Source organism: Eptesicus fuscus, chromosome 23 (genome assembly GCF_027574615.1).
Source record: "Eptesicus fuscus isolate TK198812 chromosome 23, DD_ASM_mEF_20220401, whole genome shotgun sequence".
Taxonomy (NCBI): domain Eukaryota; kingdom Metazoa; phylum Chordata; class Mammalia; order Chiroptera; family Vespertilionidae; genus Eptesicus; species Eptesicus fuscus.
Window position 1 is genome coordinate 5,985,511 of NC_072495.1, and position 26,978 is coordinate 6,012,488.

General features: G+C 55.0%; 1 protein-coding gene across 2 annotated transcripts in view; it reads left to right on the top strand.

Annotated features, from left to right (window-relative positions):
• FBXO21 (F-box protein 21) overlaps positions 1–13,447 on the top strand; it is a 35,006-nt gene extending 21,559 nt beyond the window's left edge. The window contains exons 10-12 of one of the 2 annotated variants that reach the window (XM_008142753.3): positions 3,470–3,681; positions 5,138–5,295; positions 11,254–13,447. In XM_008142753.3, the coding sequence (XP_008140975.2) occupies positions 3,470–3,681; positions 5,138–5,295; positions 11,254–11,441 (558 nt within the window). In that variant the 3' untranslated portion in view covers positions 11,442–13,447. The remainder of the gene's footprint in view (positions 1–3,469; positions 3,682–5,137; positions 5,296–11,253) is intronic. The other variant, XM_008142754.3, reaches the window with a different exon arrangement.
• Positions 13,448–26,978: the final 13,531 nt, after the last annotated feature.

Here is a 26,978-nt window from a genome sequence, read left to right on the forward strand (position 1 = left end):
CTTTGGAAAAAGAAAACATAAAAGCACTCCCATGACAGCCCTGCTGGCATTTCCCTGCAGCTGCGTCCTTATCTCTCTCCCCTGCAAGGCTGAAGCCTGCTCGCTGGCTGTGCCGGCCACCTGCCTCGCCTCCCACACACTCCTCAGAACATGGGGATCCGTTCCCACCCCTCCACCTTGGGAACCGCACTTGCCAGCAAAGCCAATGACCCCTTTCTGATAAATCATTCTTGTTGCCAAATCCAGCAGATACTTGTTTTTCTTTATCTTTCGTGATCGCTGGGGGCCACTCCCCGCCCCGAACACCCTGTTCCTTCGACTTCGGTTCCTGGCTCTCAGGCTCCTGCCTGTTCCTTGCCCTCTGGTAGTTTCTAGGCTTCCTTTCCCCCTGCACTTTCCCAGGGTGCTCACACCTGTTCTTCTTGCTCCAGGCCCCACCTGTGGGCTGCTGGCTCCCGAGTCTGCCTCCTGCCCGGACCTTGGGCTCCAGCAGCATCCCCAGGTGTCCCTCCACGTCTGTACACGGCTCTGTCCCTAGGTGGTTGCATAGGCCCCCTGCGTGCTCTCCTTCCTCTACGCTTAGACTCTGCAACCTGTTTGATCAACTGTAGCCAGAGTAATCTTAGTAAAATCTCAGGACCCTCTGGGTGGCTCCCCGCTGTCTTGAAGACCAGGCTCCTTCTTTTGAGGGTGGCCCACCCGCCCGAGCTCTCTCGTCTCTCACACTGGCCCCTTTTGTACTCAGCTGCCACAGCCACATCCTCCACTCGTCCCTGTTTGCGTCAGTCCTTGCATTTGCTGCACCTCTGCCTGGAGCACCTTTCTTGCCCCTCAACTCCACCAGCTTCACTTCTGCCTCCGGAACCCCTCCCCAGGCCCTCGGCATGGGCCCCGCTGCCCTTTCGCAAAGCGGCTGGAGTGTGTGGTGCTGCTCCGCCGGGCGCTCTGTCAGGACGAGGACCAGAGCTGCTGCCTCCACCGGCTGTTCCCCTTGCTCGCAGCACAGTTTTGCCCGTGGCAGGTGCTCAGGAGTTTTTATCTGAATGAGAAAAACTCATTCTCCGTGCGCTCTGAGTGAGGGGAAGGCTCAGGATGGCCAGATTTTCCACTACTCGTGGCCACGTGAACAGCGGGTGTTGGAGAGCAGGCCTGTTTCATGGTATGGGAAGGGGTTTAGTTTGGGCCGTGTTGAATTTGATAGGACTCGGACCCCCGTGTCAGCACCTGGTAGTGGAAGCCCCCAACATAGAAGAGCTCACAGACAGTGGACGTCAGAGGATGGAGCCAGGAGCTCCAGAGAGCCTCGGGGGAAGCTGCAGGCAGTGGACCAGCCGGCCAGCACCCCATGCCTGTGGGCCCGAGGCAGCCTGGTTTTATGGATCCACGCCCACTTGCTTCTTTGTCTCTGGCCAGTGTCCAGCGACCTAGGGGACTACTTGAGTCAGACACCGAATGGCCTGCAAAGCCTAAAATATTTACTCTCTGGCCCTTTCCATAAAAAGCTTATCAATCATGAGTGATAGACCCCCTCCCTCTCTTCCAAGATCTCTACCCCAAAAGTTGTGGCCTGGGGATTCTAGAATGGCCTAGACATTGGTTGGACACAGCACGGGACCCAGGTGTCAGCACTGTCCTTTGGGAACATACAAGGCCCGGGTCACCAGGCCCTCTCCCCTCACCCCTCACCCTGTCAGCCACACGCCAGGGGAAGGGCGGGGGACCGTCCCTGAGCCTCATCTCTGAGACTGGGCGTTTGAGAATCCTTTTGTGCACTGAAGATTCCGAGTGAGGCCTGTTTCCCTGCTCTGGTGGGGGGGAGGGGGGTGCTGCTGGGAAGGGGAGCTGTGCCGGGAGGGAGCAGAAGTCTGGTCCACAGGACTGGTCGGAACTGCAGAGGGGAGCATGAGGAACGCATTGCGCAAGCCCAGTCAGTAGGACTCGCTGTTCAAGCCCCTGCTGTTCACTGAAGAAGATAAAGGTTGTTAGTGTCTCCCAAGTTAAAGCCTCTTGCAGTGGGTGGGCTCTCGGGTACAGGAGTGAAGCTGGGTTGGAGGTACATGGTCATACCATTCTGCCCATTTTTATGTGTTTGAGAACATGCATAACAGTTAATTAAAATAATCCTACTTCTGCTTTGGTGTGATGGTGGTGAGACTAGAGTCTAGAGTTAGCCCGGTCTCATCCTCACTCCTGTCTTCATAACCTGTGACCTCAGGCCGGTTCCTTGCCTTCACTGAGCCTAACTCTTCCTCTTCCGGCTGACCTTCAAGTTGGGACAATTAAATGAAATAAAAAAGTGATGGGACTGTCAGTGACCAGCAAGAAATAAGTGTTTAGTCAGTACTGAGACCAGAAAATCTCAGTCTGGAAGGCGAGGTTGGGTATTGGAATAATGATATATTGCATAAGATGTTCATTTTCACAACGTGATATATATCAGGAAGACAGGGCCTTTGTTAATCAGGAGCAGCGAGTTTGGCAGACCTGGGACTAGAGTCCAGGTTGCTTGGTCCTTGGGCTCAGTAACTAGGGAAAGATGCTGTTTACAAGGGGAATGTGTCAGAGACTCTGCCATTGGCAGGGCCCGCCTTGCCGTCCTTGGTCATTGTGTGCACGTGTTTGTGTTTGCACCTGCGTGTGCGGGTAGGAACTTGATCAGAATTTGTATTTTCCTTGGAGCCACTGGGACAGTAGAGAGAATATAACCTTGAGTTCTGCTTCTACCAGCTAGTTATTTAAGCCCCACGTAGATGTGGTTTCTCCCAGCCCACTTGAATACGATACTGCGTCCTGAGTTAACGTCATGGCAGTGGCCGGTAGGACTCCAGAACCCCGCTGCACACATCTCCTCCTGCAGGTGAAAGGTCCGAAACGAAGGTGCATCCCTTCGGTGCTTCTCTGCGGCCCCTCCCATCTTCATGGTCCCGAGGCAGTTCTGTCCAGCGTCCTCTTGATCGAGGCACGTAGCCTTTATTTTTCCAACCAGTTCATGGGTGCAGGCAGCTTTAAGTTGTTTCCTTTCTGTGTGTCAAAAAGTGAAGCCGATACGCAGTGCGTGAATGGATGAACAGTGGACTGGTGCTTCTTTCTCTCTCTCCTTTCCTCTCTCTAAAACCAGTAAATAACGTTTTTTTAAGTGAAGCCCACGCTGACGCAGAACGTAAACCCTTTGAGGGCTCACTTTACCCACATGTGCCTGTCAGTGGCCAACCCTCCTCCCCGCACGCTGACTCCAGTCCACCGTGTTTCCCAGCAGTTTCTGACATTCACACTGGTTGCACTGGGTGCCTGGGCCTGTGCCCAGGATCAGAAGTGAGGGTGCCAGCTTCGAGCTGACTGGGGAGCGTGCCGGCAGCCTCGGGACCTGGGCCGCCATCAGGGCCCACCTTGCTGTCCTTTGTCAGGCTAGGTAGGGCTGAATCCAGTGCAGTGACAGGGAAAAGGCCTTAATAAAAATATTATCACCCAGTCTTTCTGTCTTGTCTTGAAGGTGCTTGACATCCTCCAGCACATTCAGACCCTAGACCCCGGGCAGCACGGGGCCGTGGGTTACCTGGTGCAGCACACACTAGAGCACATTGAGCGCAAGAAGGAGGACGTGGGCGTGGAGGTGAAGCTCCGTTCCCACGAGAAGCACAGGGATGTCTGCTACTCCATTGGGCTCATTATGAAGCATAAGAGGTGAGTGCCCACGGCGTCCGCCCACGCGTGGCTGCAGAGGACACCAAGGGCCGGTGAGCGGCCGCAGTGACGTGCTCGAAGGGGACCCGACGCCCAGCAGCGTGACCTGGGTCGCACCGCAGGAAGGCCCGCCAGCTGAACCGCGTCTTTAACCGTTTTGTTTTTGAGAAGGGACTTGCGGTCCTGACTGGGACGTCTAATGTTTTGTGACCTCCAGATGTCTGACCCTTCTCTTTGTGGGAAGATGGAGCAGCTGCTGTAAACAGTTTTTCTCTCCTTCCTGCATTGTCCTTGCTCTCCTCTCGCTCTCCCGAATTCAGATGGGAGGCAGGGCCTGCCGGGTCGTAGGGTACACACCTGGCCGATTTACTAGACAGAACGAGACTGTGTCCCCAGCCATAGCACTGACTTGCATCCCCCGGCCGGTGGGAGCTGAGAGCGCCTCTCACCAGCACGTGTCACGGCCAGACCTCTAAAAACGCACCCAGGTCGTCAGTGGCACAGGGTGCTTCATTGTGGCTTTAATTTGCGTTTCCCTGCCAGCTGCACCTATTGAGGCTCCCTTCCAGGTCCCTGGTCATTCGCGTTTCCTTTCCTGAAGTGCCTTGTCAGTATTGTGCGTCTGATTTACAGCGGTGCTTTCTCTGTAGATTTAGTCTCTGTGTGCACATAAGTGCCAGGTATCTTTTTCCAGGTTTTGGTTAGTGTTCTCATTCTTTTATTGCATTCTATTTTTTAACTTATTGTAGAAATTTCAAACACCAACAGTAAAAAGATTTGAGTATAACAAACCAGGTGATGTCCCATGTCAGCTCCACTGGTTATCATAATAGGGTCCGTCTCCACCCGTCCTTCCCTCCCCCCTGGAAGCGAATCCCAGATGTCATTTCATCTGGAGCTATTTCCGTGTCTCTGGAAGGTAAGGGCTCTCTCCTTTGTTAAAAATAACATTTGCTACCCTGTTGTATCTAAGAAAGAAAGAAATAGGTCCCTAACAGATAGGTCGGTAGTCTGAATCAGTCCTTTATGGCGGTCACATTGATCCGTCTCTTCCTTTATGGGTTGTATTTTCAGGACCTTGTTTAGGAAATCATTCGCCATCCCGAGTCGTGAAGACGGTTGGGAAGTTCTGCACTTTGCCTCTAGGTCTCTGTTCTCCGTTCTCCAGAACCGGTGCTGAGCGTTGTTGGCAGGCCTGGTCCAGATACCTTTTTCCATCCTGATGACCAGTTGTTGCCCCTTCTCTCTTCGTCACAAAGTTTGTTTTCTAACTGAAGTGCTAGGTTGATAGTAAGAGGGGTTTGTAAAGAGGGCCAGGGGTGTTCCGAAAAAGGATTCGGCGTGGAGCAGACGCAGGTAAATGTGTAAGAAAGGGAGTTGAAGAGCAGCCGAGCCCTCGCTTACCAGTTCCTAGGTGCCAGGGTCCCAGGGATTGACTGCGTGCTCCTATGCTTAGGTATGGCTATAACTGTGTCATCTACGGCTGGGACCCCACCTGCATGATGGGACACGAGTGGATTCGAAACATGAACGTCCACAGCCTGCCTCACGGCCATCATCAGCCTTTCTACAATGTTCTGGTGGAGGATGGTTCTTGCCGCTATGCAGCCCAAGGTAAGTGGCTCGTTTCTGTCTGCAGCTTTAATAACAGCTGGGCGTGTTTTAAGCGCACATTTGAGCACTCAGATACTGTGGGCACAGTCAGGAGTTTCCCGTCGCTCCCCTCCTAGGGCCGGTATTTAGCTAATACACATGGCTGGTATGCCCTGGGGCAGCCATACCGCAGGTTAAAAAGTTTCCCCCTCCACCACAGCTGGGACCCTATTCCAGGGCTGCTGCTGACCTCTGTTCTGATTGGTCATTGCCTTTGCCAATCAAATCCGCAATGCCTGCTTCCTAGGCATTGCCATGGGCTCCCTCCAGTTAAGGAGGGTCATCTTGTGCCCTGCCCAATACCGCCTGCTTGAACTGGAGGGCACTGAATGGACACTGTTGGGGAGCCACCCTAGCACCCTCCGGCCTCCTGAGACTGGCAGCCTCCTGTGCTCCCCCGGAGACACTCCCGTGGGAACTGCAGTCCATTGCACCAGCTCTTAGAGCGTGGGGCTGGGTAGGTGGGGCCTCTGCCAGGCCGGGCAGGTGCTAGCCCAGGGCACTCCAGGTCAGACAAATGGAGCCCGTGGAGGCAGGTTACAGACCACAGTGCCTTCACTGTGCGGCTGCAGGCCTGGCTGTGGCGGCATTTACAGCATTCGTTTTATTAACAAAAATGCGCACACATGCTAACGCAGGGTCTGTTAACTCCATTTGAAACTCATTTCCGTCCTCATCATCATGCTCATTTTGTACATGAGGAAACTGAGGCACGCAGTCATTAAATCTTAACTTGCAGAGCGTGAATTTGGACCCAGGCAGCTTGGCAAAGCCCTATTCATAACCATCATGTTAAAGCTTTTTGTGTCTGGACTAAAGCATGTTTGACCTCACTCAGTATTATTTTCTGGTAAGCGCTTTAATAGAAATACTGGATGTATAAAAATCTCAGAAGTATCAAAGAGGTTTCTTATTGTTACTAATTCATCAGAAACTGTGAGATGATAACATGCAACAAAAGAAATTCTGTGTCTAGTACAGGTCTCTTTAACCTGTCAGTATAATGAGGGAGTTGTAAGGGGGGGTTAATGTCGCCCATGTCAGACAAAGGCGCTGACGATGATTTTATTTAACTTTTGAAACTGACAAAAAATCATTCTAACAATTTCAAAAACTCAACATGATTTGAAAATTGTTGAGTGATCTGTGGACTCTCTGTCCCCCCACTAATCACTTGGAAGCATTTCACACTGTACGTCATGGAGTGTGACCCGAGAGTAACGGCATTGTCTTGTGACCGCCACTTGGCCAGCGCCTGTGGCTTCGCCTCATGCCTTCAGTGCGTATTATGAGTTTCTAGAAACATCTATGTCAACTTCAAAAGGGGCTTTTTAGAGTAGTAAAATTGCACTTGGCTTTAGGTGTCCTGAACTTTCTCAGTGTCTCAGGAATTCATGTCTGATCGTATGCTCAGTAAGCATGCAGTGCAGGGCTCCGAGTCAGCATGGAATGCCTTTGAGAGAAAGTCCACCCTCTGGCTGTCAGTTTTACCCTCTAGAACTGAGATCCCACTAAGTGATTGTGGGTCCTTGTCACAGAGCGAGACGTTTGCAAACAGCTGTGGTTTTTAACAACTTTGGGTGAAGAGCATTTCAGACGTGAATACCCCGCGCCCTCCACTGGAGCCAGCAGTTAGCATGTTGACAATATTTGTTTGACCTGCAGATGGAGGTTTTCAGTTTTTGCTGAACCGTTTGAAAGAACACAGCAGACATCATGACCTAAACCAGTGATGGCGAACCTATGACACGCGTGTCAGCACTGACACGCGTAGTCATTTCTGATGACACGCGGCCGCTGAGGCGGCCGCATGCCGAGGATGAAACATTTGCTGCTCCTGAGGATGAAACATTTGCGAAATAATGTTTTTTCCTCAAAGTGACACACTACCCGAGTTATGCTCAGTTTTTTGGTGAAGTTTGACCACCAAGCTCAAAAGGTTGCCCATCACTGACCTAAACACTCCCATGCCTGCTGTGAGCGTAAGGCCATCTCACTGCGGGACCACAGTTACAGCTTCACACCTGGCAGAGAAACTGCTTTACAGGCTCTAATGTCGGTCACCATCCCGACGCCCCGGGGGTCACAGAATAGCCTTTGTAGGCGTGTGTGCGTGTTCATTTTTAATCGCGATCCAACCAGGATTTATGCACTGCGTTTGGTTGTGTCTCCTGGGTCTCTCTTGGAAAAAAAAACAGTTCGTTCTTCCTTTTTTTTTTTTTTTTCTTTCATCCTTTCCCACAAGACTTTGACTTTTTGAAGAGTCCAGGCTGGTTATCTTGTAAAATGTCTAACTTTCTGGATTTGTCATACTGTTTGCACATCTGTGTGTTGTCTGTGGACCGGAAGCGAAGTCTGAGGCTTGATGAGATCAGGCTGTTACTATATTTGGCCGGAATATTTACTATCAAATGCTATGTGTCACGTTGCCTCTCCTCTGGAGGCCGATGGTGTCCGCTGTCCTGCTGTCAGTGAAGCGGATTTTGGTCACTTGGCTAATATAGTGACTCACTCTAAGGGACAGTTTTCCTTTTGCAATTAACACGAACCCCATGGAGTCCTCCTGTGCCATCCTACATATGTCATCTTCCGCAGTAACCCTATCCTTGTTATGTCAGTACCTATTGCATCTCGTTGTCTGAGTTATCATATGAGAATCGCAGAATGATGATTTTCTACTGCTGTTATTCCCTCCACTCCTGTAAACAAGAGCTTTCCTCCCTCACCTTCTACCTCTCCCCGCCCCCTCCGATCCCTTCTCTCCCTTCCCCTCACACGCTCCCCCTACCTCCACCTCCAGCACTTCTCTCTTCTCATAGATTCCTGGACTTTTATTTAGTCAATGTGTTCTAATCATTTGGAACAATTTTATTTATTTATTTTTTTGCTCAAATTATACCATATTTAGCCAATGGGAGACCTTGAGAGGCTAAATTTTAAAAATAGTTATTTAAATATGTTTTTAGCATTTTTTTCATTTGCACTAAGTTACTTTTTTAAATATATTTTTATTGATTTCAGAGAGGAAGGGAGAGGGAGAGAGAGATAGAAACATCAATGATGAGAAATAATCATTGATTGGCTGCTTCCTGCACACCCCCTACTGGGGATCAGAGCCTGCAACCCAGGCATGTGCCCTGACTAGGAATCCAACCCATGACCCCCTGGTTCATAGGTTGATGCTCAACCACTGAGCAACACTGCCGGGCTTATATTAAGTTATTTTGTTTTACAACTTTTTTTTTTTTTAATATATTTTATTGATTTTTTTTTTATAGAGAGGAAGAGAGAGGGATAGAGAGTTAGAAACATCGATGAGAGAGAAACATCGATCAGCTGCCTCTTGCACACCCCCTCCTGGGGATGTGCCCGCAACCAAGGTACATGCCCTTGACCGGAATCGAACCTGGGACCCTTGAGTCCGCAGGCCGACGCTCTATCCACTGAGCCAAACCGGTTTCGGCTACAACTTTTTTTTCGGATCTAAATTTTCAAACCTTTTCTCCATGATCCTAGTAACCTGGGTAAAACCATGAATGAATGTTCTTCTAATTACTAGTTCTCCACAGAGCTGAAGGGTAGATTATAGGCCACATGCATGTACAATGTCTTCGAGTAGTTTTGTTCTGCACAGTCCAGGGAATTTTCCCAACAATGTGTTAATGTGAACCTGACTCCTAAAGGAGGGGTATACCACACCTAGCATGTTTATCATGTTCCCCACGAGGGGGCATGCTGCCTCTCTCAGCCCCTCCCCCACCAGGACTGCTCAGATACTGTGGGAAACGAATATCCAGACCAGATGCTCTGAACTTCAGTCAGCTGCCCGGATTGGAAGGTCAGGAATTCAGTGGGACGTGACCTCTAGTTGAGAGTGCTTGGTGCCTGTGCACCCACTACAAGTGTTAGTTCCGGTTCCCTGAGTTGTCCTGCATTTCCAAACTGAAGTTTCTACAACACCCACCCCTGCCCCACCCCACACAGTGGGCAGTCTGCACGTGCTGGCCCTGTGTGAAGACCCGACATCAGGATGGAGGTGTAACATTTCAGCCGTTCCCAAGGGCAGTTTGGTGCTCTCTTTTAAATTGTGAAAATCTCAAGTGTCCCTTCCTCTGACCTGTCAGTTCCGTCCTCAGTCCCTCCACTCGGGACACGCTCACCAGGGGGCCTGTGGTCCCTTCTCATTGCAAACCAGTATCATTCGCAAGGACTTCCTGGCAAATTGGGGTATGTCCAAACTAAGGAATACTAAGCTCCGATTAAATAAACCAGTTGTTTCCATCTCTCTCCCTCTCCCTTCCTCTCTGAGGTCAATAAAAATGTATTTAAAAATAAAATACCTTAGCTAGGCCTTGTGATGTGGCAGCCTAGCTATGTGGCCTTCCAGGCCCTTTCTGAGCAGCATGTGTTCGTACTCCCAGTTCCTCCATCGGATCTCGACAGCACATTGCTCATTTTCCTGGCGGCCCAGCATTGTGCTGAATTAATGTGCCATCACTTACTTTCACAGTGACCTGCCGTGGATGCTGTCGAGTAATGCCGAGATAAGCGGGTGTTTGTCCTGTGCACTCTGGGTGGGGGACCAGGTGTCCTGCGTGCATTTCAGGACACTTAGGGGTGATGTGCTGCCCTGAGGGTGTGAGTTAGCCCATCGGCCAGGCCTGTGCAGAGACTAACTTGCATTAATTCCAGTGACAGGCCGTGCAAAGTGTGGCTTCATACTGCAGGGAACCGAGACTGCCCCGGAACACGGTCAGAGCAGAAGGTCGGCCTGGCCAGCTCCTTTCTCCCAGGTCATGGGGGGTGAGGCTTGGCTTCTCCCAGGTGGGGGCCCACGCCCAGTCTTGGGCCAGCGAGGAAGGGTACACACCCACCCCTCTTTCATTGGGCCCACGCAGAGCTGTTTTTCAAGTAGTTTTGGGGGGAGAAACCACCTAAAAGGATTTCAGCCTTTAAAATACCTCACCTGGCCCGGCCGACATGGTGCAATGGTTGAACATCGACCTATGAACCAGGAGGTCACGGTTCAAATCCCAGTGAGGGCACATGCCTGGGTTGTGGGCTCGATCCCCAGTGTGGGGCCTGTGGGAGGCGGATGATCAGTGATTCTCATCATTGATGTTTCTATCTCCTTCTCCCTCTCCCTTCCTCTTTGAAATCAATAAAAATATATTTAAAAAAAACAAACAAAGAAAAACCTCGCCTGCATTATCATTGTTCTATTATCATTCCATTGTAAAGGAGCCTGATCTTTATTCCTTCACCTGGTGGTGAAATAGAGAGCAGGGTGTGGAGAGAGCGTGGATTTCTAGGAGGCATGCAGATGCCATAACCATCCGTCTGTGGGGAAGGTCTGCAGTGTGCATCCCTCCCGCCGCGTCTCCTGCCCCCTGCGCGGTGCTCGCCTTGGGAGGCGCACGGCGGTGTTGCAAGGACGGAGCTGGGACGGAGACTGGTCGTGTGGAGGGGCTCACACTAGTAGACAGGAAGGAAGCAGGTACGCGAGTGTCACCAGATGATGTGGGGCTTCCGGAGCTTAACCGCTGGCGAAGGGAGCCGGCGAGGGTTCTCTTGTCCTCACATTTGTGGCAGATCAAGTCAGAGGAACGTGGGAGTCTCTGGCTTGCCCGTCCCCAGGAGACTGCCGGAGCTTTGCTGGAGCCAGATGCCTTGCTCAGAGAACAGGGAAGTCCTGTCTTCCGTGTGGAGCTGTTGGGGGCCCCAGGCCACCATTCCTCCTTCCCCCGATGGCCATTCGCTGCCTTTTTCCTGTTAGCTCCTGCATATTCCATAAACACCTCTGTCTTGCCTTTTCCTCCACCTCAAAATGCTGCTCGGAAACGGTTGCTAGGAAGTACTCGGGATAAGAGATGCCACAGAAAAGTCCATTTTAACCAGAATGTGCCTCTTTATCAACAGAAAACCTGGAATATAATGTGGAGCCTCAAGAAATCTCGCACCCCGATGTCGGACGCTATTTCTCAGAGTTTACTGGCACCCACTACATCCCGAACGCAGAGCTAGAGCTCCGATACCCAGAGGACCTGGAGTCTGTCTACGAAACGGTGCAGAACATTTACAGTGCCAAGAAAGAGACCGCAGAGTAAAGGCCAGTGGAGGACATTGTGCCTTTGCTGCTGCTGCCGCCTTCCAGGAGAACAGGACTCCAGGGGTCCCCGGCCTTTGGACGCGACCACCAGGAAGCCACTTGGCCCGAGTGCTGGTTGCTCCCACCAGTTTAAGTGGCCCGTGCTCTCCTCAGCTGCAAAGACAATGTCGCTCTCCGCCTCCACTAGTGAATCCTTGGGAAGGCGCTGTTCGGTGGCATGGCTTGTCTGCTTGTCTGTGGTGACAGTCTGTGACATTCTGTCTTCATGAGGGCTCACAGTCGACACCCGTCTAATCGTTCCTTAGCTCCCTTCTCATTAGCCTGTCTTGCACTTACTCAGACATTTCATTTGCTGGCGACGGGCTCTTAAGTTTGCAACGATTTCTCCCTGATTTCTCTGTGGCCCAGCTGCAGTCCTGAGTCAGGGTCGTTGGGTCTTTTCAGCCTGAATTTAGCTGCTTATTCAGAGGTGAAGCTAAGTGAGCTTGGCAGCATCTTGGTGATGAGCAAAGTAGTGCTAATCAGAGTCATTTGCATTTATTTTTTCTGATGTGTGAAACCGATTTCAGGCACTTGTCTTTGTCTGTATTGGAGTTAGAAGAATAACAGTTTCCCTCTTGGACTTATGCTCCTATCGCTATGAGTCATTAGTTTTCCACTTCGTTACATGGAATTCTTTGAGGAAATGCATAATAATGGCCTTGGTGATGGATTTTTCCATGTTCATCTACTGTTCCTCCCTTTAAAGTAACTTTTTTTATGTTAATACTATCCAGTAGCATGAGTAGATCTTAAATCAGTGATGGCTTCTCTTCATAGTAGGAAGTACAATCTGATGTTAAAATGCTTGCTTTTAGAAATTATACTTCGAGGTCTCCAAAGACGTAAAAATGAGATTTCACTTCTGTAACCAGAAGAAAAATGAACCTCAAAAATGAAAGGGGAGGTCCCAATGCCCCCCGTCCTTCCTGAGAATCACTTGGAGACCTGTCTGAGTGTGGCAGGGTAGAGCAACTAACACGTCTTTCATCTTAGAGTGTCTGATCCACGGGGAAAGAAACGAGTGTCGTCTGCTTTCTCGAGACGCCATGGCCGTGACAGCACCGGTGAAGCCTGCACTCGCGTCCCCTGGGGACTGACCGCTCACTCAGCCACACGGGCCCCTCTCCCACGTTCTTAGTGACCGAGCGCTGACAGTTCCATGCTGTGCAGCTCTGGAACTCCCACCACGGCCGCCAGGTCTCCTGCCAGCTGGTCTTGTGTCTGGAGTTAGGGCCTCATGACGTCACTCTAAGTTTAGGAGAATCCAGTTGATCTAATGCCTGAGGCTCTAGGGGGCAGGGAACCAGTCACTCTCGCTGCTGTGCTCATTTGAGTGCAGGGTTTGCATACCATGTTGGATGACTGCCTTCCATTGGTCCTTAATGAACCCTGAGATGACCAAGGTTTGGGGATGCTACCTGAGACTCTATAGCAAGTGACGGCTGAGTTAAGCATTAATTAGAAAAAGATGGAGATTTGGCCAGCTGGCCCCTTCCAGCCTGAACTCGCTATCATCCGGTATCCATGGTCATCAAATCCAAAGTCAGACGATTAGGACTTGCATTTGAAATTGTGACCACTCACAGCACCCCGCCTGCCTGAGGCCGGGGGTTTCACACTACTCTCATTTAAAGGTGGAAATTAGGAAGTGTGGAGTAAATATTAACAAGATGCATTACAAAGAAACCGTGGAGCATGCTGAGAATTATGATGTTGGTTTTCCGGTTTGATTTCCTTTTCTTGTAGAGTAACATCGACGCCAAGCAAGATAAGATGGTTTTCCCTTTAGTGACCCCGTGTAAATATGTATGTAGACTGTTTTTAAAGGTTTCTTCACGGATGCTTCCCCTGGCTCCAGGAGGCCTGTCACCTGTAAGTTGGTATTTGGGCACTTTATATTTTTCTAAAAATGTGTTTTTGGAACCTGTACTCTAATAAATCATAAGTTTCTTTTTAAAAATTTTCCAAAGTTTTCTCCATTTAAAAAAACCCTGTTATAAAAGTAGAACTTTTGCAATGTTAAAATATTAAATATTTGGATATAGTAACTTCTTTTCTCTTCCAATGAAAGCAAAGATTTTTTTTTTTTTTTTTTTTTGTACAATGATTAATAAATGGAACTCCTCCAGGGACACCATACGAATGGCCTGGCCGAGTTCATCCCAGGACAGAGGCCCCGCCTTGCCCTGTCGCAGAATGTCTCCCATCTCTTCTGATCAAAATAGGCAAAAATTTGCTCTGCTGAAACTTTTAACGTTGGTGAGTGGACAGGGTATCTTTAGACTGTGATTTTCCTGCCAAATCTGAGTTTTATAAGCTCACAAGGAATCTTGCGAGTATCTGGTTATAACGGAAAGACTGCAGCTTTTCAGTCCTGTTAAAAGTGTGTGTTTGTAAAACGAGAACTTGAAAAGCTTTGAGGGAAACCCAGGTTCTCGGTGGGTCGCTAATGTGGACCCGAAAGCTGCGTGACATGCTGCCCGTCCAGAACGCCCTGCCGCGTCCGATGCTCCGGGATGTCACCGCGGCTGTGCGGGAGGAAACTCGTGGGCTAGACGGTCACCCGGTCCCTGCCCTGCGGTGTTTCTCAAAGCCTGCAGTGTGCTGTGCGCGTTGTACTTCAGGAGTGTGTGCCGCGCCTGCCTTCCTGGCGTCCCTGGACAGGCACACGTGCCCGTGGCGTCCCAGGGGTCCGTGTGCGCAGACCTCCTTGGGAAATGCCGTCTCGGTGAGACACCAGTCACGCCCGACACCAGTCTCTACCTTGTCGTTGCGAGACCAGTTCTGCCAAGCGTCGTGTTTGAAAGCATCACCCGCCCAATCGATTCTGAAAGGCCGGCTTTTTGTTGTCTCTGCCTGAACCCTGTCGTAGGTCTCCATTGCAAGTGTGTTTACCCAGCAAAAGTGTTCCCTTGCGACAACCAGCGCTCAGGCCTGTCGCTGAGCCAGTTGACTCTCTTACCATACCTACTTACTGTCTAACTTACAACGTCAAATGTCGCGGTCTTCCCCGACGGTTAGACGGAGTCGCGCCTCCATGTTCTGCTGCCAGCAGGTCCCTTTGCTATCAAGGGAGCTACTCCTTTCTCTTAGTCATGAACTTGAACTGCCAGCAACTTTTCATTTGAAAGATCTTGTGTCCATAATAATCAAGATGTTTGTTGTTTCTGGGAGGGGAGGGGAGACTGTTCACCTGGAGGAAATGAGGAACCCCGTCACGAGGCAGTTTATTTTTGAAACACTAATAGCTGTGTTGCATGCATCACTTCGTATTGCTTGCTTCCTTTGAGCCAGGCCCCGGCCTGCACTGTGGTGGCCCTCACAGAACCCTGTAAGGCAGGGCCGGCGGGTGACTATTGTCTGGCCTGCATAGGGTCTCAGTCACATATTCTCCTCTGTTTTCAAAAACGTACAAAACATCCTGAGCTCGAGGGCTGTACAGAAGCAGGCGCAGGCCGGATGCGGCCCCCGGCCATTGTTTGCTGACCCCGGCCGAGGGGTGGGCGTGCCTGGCATTCCGCTCGCTGTACAGATGGGGAATCGCGCACCCTGCTTGTTTGTAGGTGGGAAACCTGGCATTTGACAGCCACACTACCGACTACCTCGCAATGTTTTTATCCTTCGCCTTGCAGCAACTTTAACTTCTTACCTTTCACTTCTGAAAATTTAGAATCAAGAGAAAAGGACATTCCTGCGGTGATTCAAATGATGTGCAATTATAGCATAAATGTACTATGGCCATTTAGCAATGATTGTATTAGGGTAATGCTACTTCTGTAATAAACAGACCCAAAAATATTCGATGGCTCATACACAAAAGAACTTTCTTGCTGAAGTAATGGGCAGGGGAATGGGTGGGTGGGGCGGCCCTGGGGCAGTCACAGAGCCACTGGCTGTGTGCTTACAGGAGCACCCTGAGCCCATCTCCATCCAACCTGCAGGGGAGCAAGCCTGGAGGGACTTGCCTGAGGGGGTTCAGGGAGCCGAGGCTGCAGTGGAACTTGCCACTTCCACTCACACTCCCCGGGGCTGGGAATCCAGAAGAGCAGTGTGTGGCTAGCAGCTGCTGTCCGCGTCTCACGCCTGGGTGTGCTCCTCCCCGGCGGACACGCCCTGCTTCCCGGGGAGGCGGCCTGTGTGACGCACCTCTCACCCCTCCTGTTCTTTGAGGGTTGACCTTTCTCCGTCCGCTCAGGTTGCATACCAGCTTGCTTACGTTTCTTGTAAGCAAGCCCCTCTTCCCTCCCATCATCCCATCTTCCATCTGTTAGGCACCGCTGCCTCCGGGCTGTGGGGAACAGAAACATGCTGGTCCGTGTCTCCCAGTGCTGTCCGTTTTCAGAGACGTCCGAGCATTGGACTTGGAGGCCCAGCCGGAAGTCTACTGGCTGGAGAGACTGTGCTGGGGCTCAGCCAGGTCCCTCGGCCTCAGCTGACACCGTCCCTGAGAACTGCGGCTCTGCTCACGGGCCAGTTGTCTGCTTGGTGTGGGTCGCTGGGCGTGGGGATGAGTCTGCTCATGCTCTGCTGTGGGACCTGGACCTCGTCATGTGGAAAACACAGTGAGCAGAGCCTGGAAGAAGTGCTTGTGTGTGTGTGTGTGTGTGTGTGTGTGTGTGTTGTGGGGGGAGGGGGTGGTTAGACTCGAGGCGGCACAGGGGTGACGTGGCTGTTCAGACCCCACCTGGCTGGGGAGCAGGCGCTCATCCCCGCAGTCTGGTTGGCATCGTGTTCAATGAAGCAGGCTTTCCTTGTGCATGTTTTTGGAGGGGGTCGGGGAGGGGCTGGCTTTTCTTTCTCGTAGATTTCAGTGGGATGTAAAGTGTGAGCCCCTGGGGTCGGCATTCACACTTCCTCCTGTCTGTGTCCACAGCGGCTCACACATAAGAGGCAGGCGGACGCTTCTAGAATGTGAGGTGAAGTCATTTACCGTCCTGTGAGCAAAACACTCCTTCCAAAAAGCACACACATTTCACACTGTGTCAGAGCTCACTGTCTCCTGGCCTTTATTCTGTGCCAGCCCCGAGGCCCCTCACCCCTCACCCCTCCCGCCGCGAGGACAGCAGAGGCTGCCACCTGTGAACCAGGAGGCGAGCCCTGCAGACACCGAGTCTGCCGGCGCCTGGATCTTGGACTCCCAGGCTCCGGGACGGTGAGTGACCCGTGTGTCTGAGCCCCGCAGCAGCCTGAGCAGATTAAGATAACCACTTCTCCGGCAGAGTTTGGCTTTTTTCCTCCTGAAACGTCCAGAACAGGCGTCCTCAAACTACGGCCCGCGGGCCACATGCGGGTGTTTCTGCCGTGTTGTTTTTTTACTTCAAAATAAGATATGTGCAGTGTGCATAGGAATTTGTTCATAGTTTTTTTTAAACTATAGTCCGGCCCTCCAACGGTCTGAGGGACAGTGAACTGGCCCCCTGTTTAAAAAGTTTGAGGAGCCCTGGTCTAGAATAAGGCAGCTCTCCCTTACAGAGGTGTGTATGTACAGTTTCCAGGGATCGTGCTTGTGACGAAGTTCAGCGAGTGCAGTTTGGTTGAGTCAGTGAACCCCAGAAAGGTGGACTCGGGCCTTTTGCCAAAGCACGACTTATTCGTGTGCACGTCGGTATTTTGCCTTTCCAGGGATCAGTAGCTGCCAGGCAAAGATGTTCAGAGAACATAGACTGAATGTTTGTGTTCGTTTCTTGGTTTCTCAATCATGTATTTATATTACTACTAGAGGCCCAGTGCATGAAATTCGTGCATGGCGGGGGGGGGGGGTGTCCCCGCCAGCCTGGTTGCCCCTCACTGCCGCCCCCGCCAGCCTGATTGCCCCACGCAGCCCACTGTTCGGTTGTTTGGTTGGCCCTCACTAACCCCCCTGCCGGCCTGGTCGCCCCACGCAGCCCACTGCTCAGTCGTTAGGTCGTCCCTCACTAACCCCCCTGCCGGCCTGGTCGCCCCACGCAGCCTGTTCGGTTGTCCGGTTGTTTCGGTTGCGATGGTCGCTTAGGCTTTTATATATATAGATGTTATTTAACAACAGCTAAGAGTTCCCCCGTGTGTGCTAGGACTTCCACCTTCCTTGTTTCTTCATCACTCCCCGAAATCATCTGAGCACCATTTACCATTTGTTAGTCACTGGAGTTGGGTTTCGCCCTCCGCTGGGGGCTGGGGAGTGGACAAGCTGCTGCTGAGCAGAGGGCGGGTTCCGGGTCCGAGATGCACAGCTCTGTGACGTGGAGCGGAGATCCCAAAGTGAGCCCTGAGGGAGGGCGGAGAAGTGCCCCGGCACAGCACTGTGCTGCCGTAATAGAGACAAACAGAAGGTTCCGGAGTGAGGGAGGGTGATGGGGCCTGGGGCAGATGTTTCGCCGTTTATGTGGTGGGGATAGACTCTGCTGAGTGTCACAGTGCAGCAAGGCTCGCTCGGGGTGAGCCGCCCCGCTGTCTAGATTGCACAGCAGCCCCAAGCGGACACCCCACCCGCCTTAAAGGCTCACTAGCTCCTGCACTCCGCGGCCTGCCAAGAGACGGCTGTGCTGGGCAGGGAGCACCAGGAGCCCGGAGGGACCGAGCCGCCACACAGATGGCCCAGGTGTCCTGCCAGCTGGTCGCGGACCCCGGCTGCGTCTCCGAGGAGCCCGTGTTCCCATTTGGGAGCGAGGGAGGGGGTGGGTGGGAATTTTCCATCCTCCGTCCCCGGTGACTCACAAGAAAGCAAAGTCTGTTCCAAGCTTGTTCTGTTACTTCTGTCACTTCTCTCGCTGAGCCGTGGAGAGCAAAGGCTGGGCGGGATTTGTCTGCCCCACACCCTAGCCTGGTCCCACGTTCTCACGGCCTGCCTCCCTTTGCACCTCCGGACGCCTGGCATCTGCCCAGGCCCCGCACTTGCCTGGAAATGCTGTCTGTCTGTTCTGTTTCACATGAAAATGCCGCTGCCCCTTGGTGGCCCAGTGTTGAGGGGTTCAGGAGGCTTGGACACGAGGTTTCGGTCACGCGTTGCTGCCTGTGGGATGTGCCACAAATCCACAAGAACACAGCAGGCTGGGAAGGGCACGCGAGGGAGGCCACGCCTTCCGAGACACTGCCTTTGGGAATCATATGCTTATCAAAGTGGACTCCCTCGGTTCCAGCAAGTGACAGACCCAGTTCCTCTCCTCCTGTCCCCCCTGGCTAGGACCAGCTGTTTCTCACTTAAAGCCTAGAACCGGCTGAGTGTGGGGAAGGACTTGCCATTTCCCCATCGGTGGCTGTTTCGGGCCCATGGAGGAGGGTGACTCACTGGGCACATAAACCAGAAGGGTCTTAGGGGGGAATCAGTTCTATGGCCTCACCCTGCGCATGGAAAGTGCTGCTCCCTCCCCAGAGGGCCTCCCTCTCCAGAGGGCCTGCCAGGGAGGGTTGCAGATGAAGCTCCTGGTTCCCATGGAAATGAGCAAGGCCTCACCACCCCATCGCCAGGGCAGCTTGCACATGTGCTGCCTGTTCAACAGCCCTTTCTCCTTCGTTCTTACGAGTAGACCCGGAGTTTGTTCTGGCAGCAGGGACCGAGCTCCCGGATATAAACTAACTGTGAGAGGTTGAAGCCGGCACGGCCAACGAGTCTGTCTTACATTGCACAAACAGTGTGGTAAGATTTGGCCCCTGACACGGGGAGAGAACATTGTCTTTTTGCCTCCTTCCTGATGTGAATCTTATCAAGAGACAACGTGATGTCTGGTGCTGCTGCAGCCACACTGCCGCCATGAGGGGAAGGCCCAAAGACTTTCAGAAATGCCAGCCTGGAGCCCCCGCGGGCTGAATTAGTGTGCCAACCCTGGAAATGCCCCCTCTCCGACTTCTGGATAAGAGGGATAATACCCGCCCGTGATGTTTGCACCAAGCACTCTCCACGCGCAGATACTAAATAACCTAAATCGCTCTGTGGCTGTATCATCGCACAGATAAGTGCTCATCAGGACAGAGAAGGAGCTTAATGGGTGTCCTCCTGCCGTGACTTCCCGGTCTTGAATCCTTTCCCTGTTTACTTTCCAATCACATATGCAGAGGCCTTGAGGAGAAGTTTGGTGGTGGAAACGTAGATTCCGGGGAACCAGAGGCCAGCAGAGCCCCCGGGGGGAGAGCCATCTGGCTCCCGTCAGCCTTCCTGTTCGATGATGTCAGACTCTCTCCAACGTTCCAAACACCTGAAATACGAAATGTGCATGGGTTACCTTCCGATATACCACAGTGCCAACACACACAGCTAGGTTTTGTTTTCGTTCATCGTCTGCGTACGAAACACCGATTCTTCTGGGGACTGGAGACTCCGCTGAGGCGGGCGCTGTGCCGTCCGGAGCAGGTCCGTGCGCCCGCCAAGAACAGAACACTGCAGATTGCTCCCTGGCCAGGAAGACGGAACTCATTTGTCCAGGGACCTGGGCTGAACCCTAATTACAGCCACTGTGCTGATGGAAGATTCCAGGTCGCTTCTCCCTGCAGGCGGGTGGTGGCCTCGATGCCCGGTTCCCTGGTCCGATGACCGACAGGGTGGCCTCACATGCCCCAGCTGGGGTCTCCAGCCCCCTGCTCCTCAGCCGCCTGCCCAGCCCCCCGGCTTTCCTGGTACTGACCGCTGCCCCCCTGCATGGCTCAGACAGCACCCAGTGCCCCGCTGGTGCTGCACCTGCTCCCCCCCCCCCCCCCCCCCACTGCACTTCAGACACGGAAGAGGCTGCTGGGCGTCCCGGACCGCGGAGAAGGACGGTCCAGAAAGGAGGCTGAGCCGGCAGGAGAAGGAAGCCTTGCGAGGGGAGTTCACTGTCTCCTCTGCCCCCCAGCCCCCAGCAAGCTTCCCCATAAGCGAATCGTTTGGGGGCTCCTCCCCTCCCATCACCTGATGGGGGTCCAGCAAGGGGGGGATGGGGCCAGAAATGGGGTGAGCAGCCCTGTGTTAACTGAGAGCCACCAGACTGGAGGGCGCCAGGTCCCCCTCCCTGCACCTTAGGGGTCACGTCACTCCCTCGTGGAGCTGGCAAGAGGCCCTGGTCCCGCTGTGAGGTCTGCCAAGTGTGGGTCCATCACAGTGGGAAACCGGAAACGCCTGGGTAAGGTCCCCATGCGCAGAGTTACTCCATAATGCCGGGGGGCGGGGGCGGTGCGGGGGATCATTTCCAACCCCCCGGGTACCTGCCCCAGCCAGGACATCAGCAGAGCCTCAGCATCCACCGAGAGAGATTTTCACACGAACAACCAAGGCAAGCCCCCAGAGGGCCTGTGCCAAGATGAACTCGGGGCGGGGGGGTCTGTGGGGAGACCCGGAGGAAGACCCGATCATCCGGCCTGGGCACCCCTTGGAAGTCCTTGCTCCCGGAGGGGCTGCCTTATCCAGGAGGTGAAGATGGCCCCCACCCTGAGGGTGGGGTCAGTGCTTTCAAATAAACCTGTCATTTAACCCTCGTGCTACTCTGCAGAGTGGATGCTATGCCTATTAACCCATTTGACAGATGCAGGAACTGAGGCTCAGCGAGGGTGCACCGACTGGCCCGAGGTCTCAAGGCAAAAGGCACAGAAAGAAACAGATGGTGGAGGGTGGCTCCCCAGTGGGGTGGTGCTGGCTGGTTTCCCAGGTGGGTCCCAGCTTCCCAGGTCGGGAAGCCCCACTGACCTGCATTGGGTCTGATTCCTACCCCAAACCCTAGGGGGCAGCAGAGCTCCAGAATTGACCGTGCACTTCACAGCGGCCCAGGTAGTGGCTCAAACGCTGCTTCTGTTTGTTCCTGAGAGAGCGCGGAAGTCGTTTAACCTGGAGACGGGGCTCCGTGGTTTGTGGCACGTCAGAAGAACAGTGCCGCTTCAGAGTGCCTCTCGCTGCATCACGGGCCGCACAGAGCTCGGGGCCGCCTGTGCTGCTTCTCCTGTCGTCCTGGTTTCATACGGTCCACCCAGAGGCAAAGAGGAGCCCCTGAGTCCCCCAAGGCCCCGGGGCCAGTGCCGGCCGGGCAGGGTCGGAGCCCCGGCCGCCCAGCTGCCGCAGAACGGCCTCCGAAACGGCTGGGGGCTCAGGGGCCGCTCGACAGTTCGCACCCCCTGCTGCGTGCTGTTGCAGGTGGCAGCTCAGGTCAGTTCCTGGGCTGTGGGCATCACTGTTATCACAGGCATTTTACAAGGCTCTCCAGGGAGGGGTGCCCCCACCGAGACTCGGAACATTGTGCGTCAAGTAAGTACTTGCCCAGCTGCCGGCACATGACGATTCTGATTTATAAAAAGCCTGCCGAAGTCTAGAGACTTCTACCAGGCGGAGGTGTGTTCTCTAGACTAAGAATAGCTCCCGAGGCCTGACAGGAGCCGCTTTCTGGTGACATCAGAGCAGCAGCCCCCTCACTCACAGCCGGGAGAGTGGCAATTTGGGGGGACGCAGGTTTTCTCCGGCTTAGCAACAACAGTCCCTGCAGGCTCCGCGGCCCCCCTCGAAGGCTGCACTGAGCCTGGGCCTCTACGGAGGTGTAGGGCCGGGCCAGGGGACCCCCAAGGTGAGCGGGTTTTATCTTGAGTCTGGAGTTTCTCATCTGTCACGTCTCCCCTTCCCTGAATGCTGGCCATCCGGCCTCCCCAGCAGGGCCCGGACAAAGGCAGAGGTCAGCAGGGGGAGGTCGGGGCAGGTCCCTGGCCAGCCCGGGGACTACATTTTCCCCAGCAGTGGAAGACATGGGTGCCTCTGTCCTGGTCACCCCTGCCTATCGTCTCCTGGGGGGACGCTAACAAGTGTGAACCCGCCCCACTCCCCCCACTGCACCCCCGCCCACGGGTTCTCAAACCCACCCCCTTTGGAACTCTGGGCCTCCGGAAGGAGAAAAGCCCCAGCAGGTGGCCCTGACAGGAGTGGGGGAGTTCTGTGGGGAGAATAAAGACGGCGTGTAGCCGAGGTGGGACTGCGGTTCCTGCCAGCTGGCAGCTTTCAGTGGAGAGCTGAGAGGGGCCGGGGGAGGGGGGGAAAGGGACCGGAGCAGTTAGAGTGGGTCCATTTAAGACCCCGTTGTCAGGCACGTGTGTTCCTGGCATGTTCCTGGGCGTTTGCGCTTTTGTGTTCGGGTTTACTGTGTGCACAGAGCGGGGGCACCATGCTGTACTGCCGCTGGGGGGAGCTTGAGGGTAACTGGCTGCCCGGGATTTTGACCTTGCACCCTTGGCTCCACGAAACTTAGCCCCCTGGGCCTCAGTTTCCCCCTTTCTGCGGCGTGGGTTTACCTCCTGACATCTAGTAGGGCCTGACATGTCGCCTTGGAAACATCACAGCCGACTTGCAGAGCCCAGGTGCTGGCCACGTGCTGTCTTCAGGAAGGACCAAGGCCGGAGAAGAGACACCGTTGCCCGAGGTCACGGCGACATTCTCCGCAGACCCCAGTGTTCCCTTCGCCAGGATGGCCCCTGCACTGAGTGGCCTCAGATGCTCTGTGAGTCCAAAGAGGTGGCGGGGAGGCGACGGGCGCGGCGGGGCCGCCTGTGAGCCGTCCCTCTGGCTCCGAGGCCCTCAGGGCCGATGTGGCCCTCGCCTCGGGCACGGGATTAACGAGCTATGACTTTCAGGGCAGCTGCCAAGAGCCTGGGCTCAGCTCAAGGTCACACTGCGGGCCCTCTCCGGCCCAGGCACGTGATGCCAGGCGGCAGGGGAGTCCCCTCGCCCTGAGGTGACCGGTGGTTCACCCAGGAGACACCGTCCGCAAACACCCACCCCTGGGCCTTCTCCCCCCACAGGTGCGCGCTGAGGGCGCCCCGGGGGCTCATTCCCACGCAGCTGCGAGGCAGAGGCTCCCCAACCTGCCAGGGTGTTGGGATCCCTGCGGGTGGACACACCGAGGCCCGCCCCAGCCCACTAAGGTGGGGCCTGAGCACTAGTTCTCAAAGCTCCCGGGGGGTTCAGACGTCCCCCAAGAGAGACTTCAGCCCGTGGCGCTGCTTCTAAGGCTGCACATGCAGCTCCAGGGAAAATTCTGCTCCTGACTTTGTGAATCCAGAGCAATGAGTCTCCTGTCCCCACCTTCCTGAGGAGCAAATAAAAGCTCAGCGTGAGTGGCACAGCCAGGACGGGGGACTGTGCCGTCTGTCACCCGGCCCCAGTCCTGGCACTCGGGATGCTCACTGCAGGACCGGAGCCCACAGAGCCCCCCGGGCATTTCAGGACAGCCGCAGGGCGGCTCCCGGAGCCCTTCCCTCGGCCCCGGTCACCTGGTGACTGAGGTCCCTGGAGGGAGGCCTCCTTCCTGGCGCCAGCTCCCAGGCCCGCCCCAGCTTGTGCTCCCCTGTTCACTCTGACCTGCAAGCCCACAGGGGCCTACGTGCCGATTCACTCCTCCCTGCACCGCCTCCCTCTCCCCGGAAACCACAGGCCCTCTGCACCCTGTGACATCCGGCGGCTGGGCGCGAGGCCAGGTTTCATGCAGGCTGTGAGGCCCGGCCTCTCGGGGCCCGTCTCCGCTCTGGCAGGCCGAGGGACAGTCCTCCTCGTGACGAGCTGAGCACAGCCTCCCCTGCAGACTGTCCCCCAGGCACATCAGCTGCTGCAGGGACCTGCCCTCCACCCACCAAGACGGGGCCAGAACAGGCACCTGTCCCTGCGCGAGTCAGTGACCGGTGTCTTGGTCGCTGGGGACAGAGCCCCCTCCTCGGGCCAGCTCCGTGTAAGCACGCCCTTCGTGTAAGGTCTCACGGACCCATTTCACAGATGGAGACCAAGAATTCTAGAGGGAAAGTCATAGCCTAAAGCCAAAGACAGGGTCTGAACCCAGACCTCCAACTTCGCCCCAACCTCTACAGCCGAGGTTCTCAAACTGGAGACATGAAAAGCACCCTAGCGATTCTATCTCTGCAGGCCCCGGGAACCTGCATTTTTATACAAGAATGCAATGACCCTGACATCGATGGCTGGGGGTCAGCCTTCCCCAGAGTCCCTCCCCCTTCCCCCAGTTCCTACCTGCTCTGAGGCTCAGGACCTATTCTAGCCTCAGCCCAGCCAGGCTCATCCTTGCTGCATGCCCTTGACCCTCTGAACTTCTTCCAGGTTGAAAATGAGGGTTGAGCTAGCCAGTCTGAGGGGGTCTTCACTGTGCCTTGAGTCCCCTCCTTGGCTCCCACCCAATGTAATGCGGGGAGGGGAGGAGGAGGGCTTCTCCCCCAGCAGGCCCCCCACCGGGTCAGTGACCTCTGCCCTGGATTTTCACCTGCCGCTACATGCGGTCGGCCCTGAAGCCCCCAAGCATCCCCCAACTGCCCTGGAGTCTCCGGCAGGGGCTCCCGCTGCCCACGGCCTCCTGCCTTTGCCTCCACACCCGCTTCTTCCTTCACGAAGGGCAGAGCTGGCGTGCCCACCCTGCTCTCAGCCGCCCCGGAGAGCGCTCAGGCCGCTGGGTGGCCAGCTGGGAAGTGCACCGTCAGCAGGCCCGGGCCCTGGGCTCTGCCGAGTCAGCATTGCCAGCCAGGCCGGTGGGGCTCCCCACCTCCGCCTCTTACCTCCACGGCCCCCAGGCCTGCCCCTGCCCACGCGGCCGCAGTCTGCCCGAGCTGGCCCAAATGGTAGGTGCCTGCAGCCTCCTCTCCCAGGTAAGCCCCAAATTATTGACCGCGCCAGCTCTGAACCCCAACATATATTTATCACCCTGCCTCCCAGGCACTCGGCCGGGTCTCGCCCGTACCTCAGGTGTCCCAGGAGTGAAGGGAGAAGGGAGAGGGGGCCATGGCTGTGCCTGCCCCATCCTCACCCTCTGGCTGCGGTGCTGAGCTGAGCCAGGCCAGTGGCACTGCCCTGCTGACAGCTGCCCGGTTGTCCCTGAGCTCACCTGCTGCACACTGGGGGAAAGGAGGGGGGAGGGAGGAGGGGGGGAGGGGGGGTTCCTGCAGGCCAGGCAGCCGAGGGACAGTCAGTAATCGCAGAGAACGTGCCAGAACCTGGCTTTCCTCAGGGTCCCTGCTCGTTTGTGGCCACAGAGGTGGCCCTTTGGGGAGGGGTCCCCCGGTCTGGGCTCCATCACCTCAGGTGCCTGGGACATGAGAAGCAGTGACTCCGTCCAAAGGGCCTCTAACCGCCCCTGCCCCCCGCACAGTCCTGGACGCCAGCCCCACACCTTTCACCGAAGGATTTGGGGGACTTGCTGAAGGGGTGTCATGTGAGCACACCCAGCCCCCTCCTCTGTCCCAGACTTTTGGGGTGGTGCCATTTCTTCACGTGCGGTCCTCAGACGCCCTGCATCAGAAACAGTTTGGATCCCTGTCACAAATGCACAGTCCTGGGCCCACATTTACACGCAGAAGCACAAAACCATTTGAGGTCCCCCCGCCCCCTGAGGAAGCACAGAGCTCGGACTGGGCCGCTTCCCTGAGCGCTCAGCTCCTGTTCTTACAGTGGGGTGTGACAAACACACCCTCCGTGCTCTGGAACTCCGCGGGGGGCGGGGTGACCCCGGCAGTGCTCAGCACTGGGGGCAACGCCCAGGCACCACCCGGCAGCCGGGCAGAGAGGTGGCAAACCAGCTCAGCAGATGGAAGGAGTGGATTCTCCATTTGCTTTCTCTCTCTCTCTGCCAGCCACGTAACCTTTGGTGGAGACAGACGCCTACAGGAGGCATCGCGGGCTCGGGGCTCGGGGCTCTGTTGCCTCTTAACTGTGAGCTTGACCATGTGATTTGAGCCCCTGTGAGCCTCAGTTTCCACATCGGTGAAATGGGAACCCTAAATTGCCCAGTCAGCTGTCATGAGGCTGTGATGGCTCAGGCACCCTCCCCTCGGGGAGTTCCCTGCGCTCACCGCCCACCCCTGCTGCCCTCGCCTCAGCATGGCCTTCGCAGGGGCTCCAGCCTCCAGTGCATTAGCAGCTACTGGGGGGCGGGGGATGGCGAAACAGCTCAGTGGCATTGGGGCTCCTGCCACCTCCTGCTGCTCTGGCGAGTCTGCTTCCTGGACAACGATGCAGAGTGTGAGGCCCATCCAGGGACACCCTTCTGTCTGCCCCTGCAAGTTCCCTCATCCGTCCCTATTTATAATGAAAGAAATAATAGGAAAGCACGCTCAGGCCGCACTCCCCAGGGAGCCCGGCCTCCTATTTTTAGGCGGCCAGCCCTCCCTCCCGGGGATCTGTCTCTCCCTCTGCGGTTGGGCTGAGATGGAGATGCTGGTGGCTGCGGTGGGAGGGGGGCAATTCTAAAATCCCATGGCAGAGACCGCTCTCCTAAGACTGACAGTGATTTCCTAAAAAGTGGGGGCTGGACAGGGTCGAGGTGGGTTCTGTTTCCTTGTCCCACCCGGTATCGGTATCGTGGGAAGAGAGGGCTCGCAGAGAGAGGAGAGTCTGGCTGGGAGGTCCTGGATCTTTTCCTCCAAGGAGGGGATGGACGGTGTGGAGGCTGTGCTCTGCCAGCCACTGGCCCCTCGCTGACCCCTCTCTATAAGGATGGGATTGTGGACCCATTATACAGATGAGGATGCCAAGGTTCAGAGCGGCAAAGTGACCCACCCAAGGACACCCAGCCAGGGATGGCAGAGG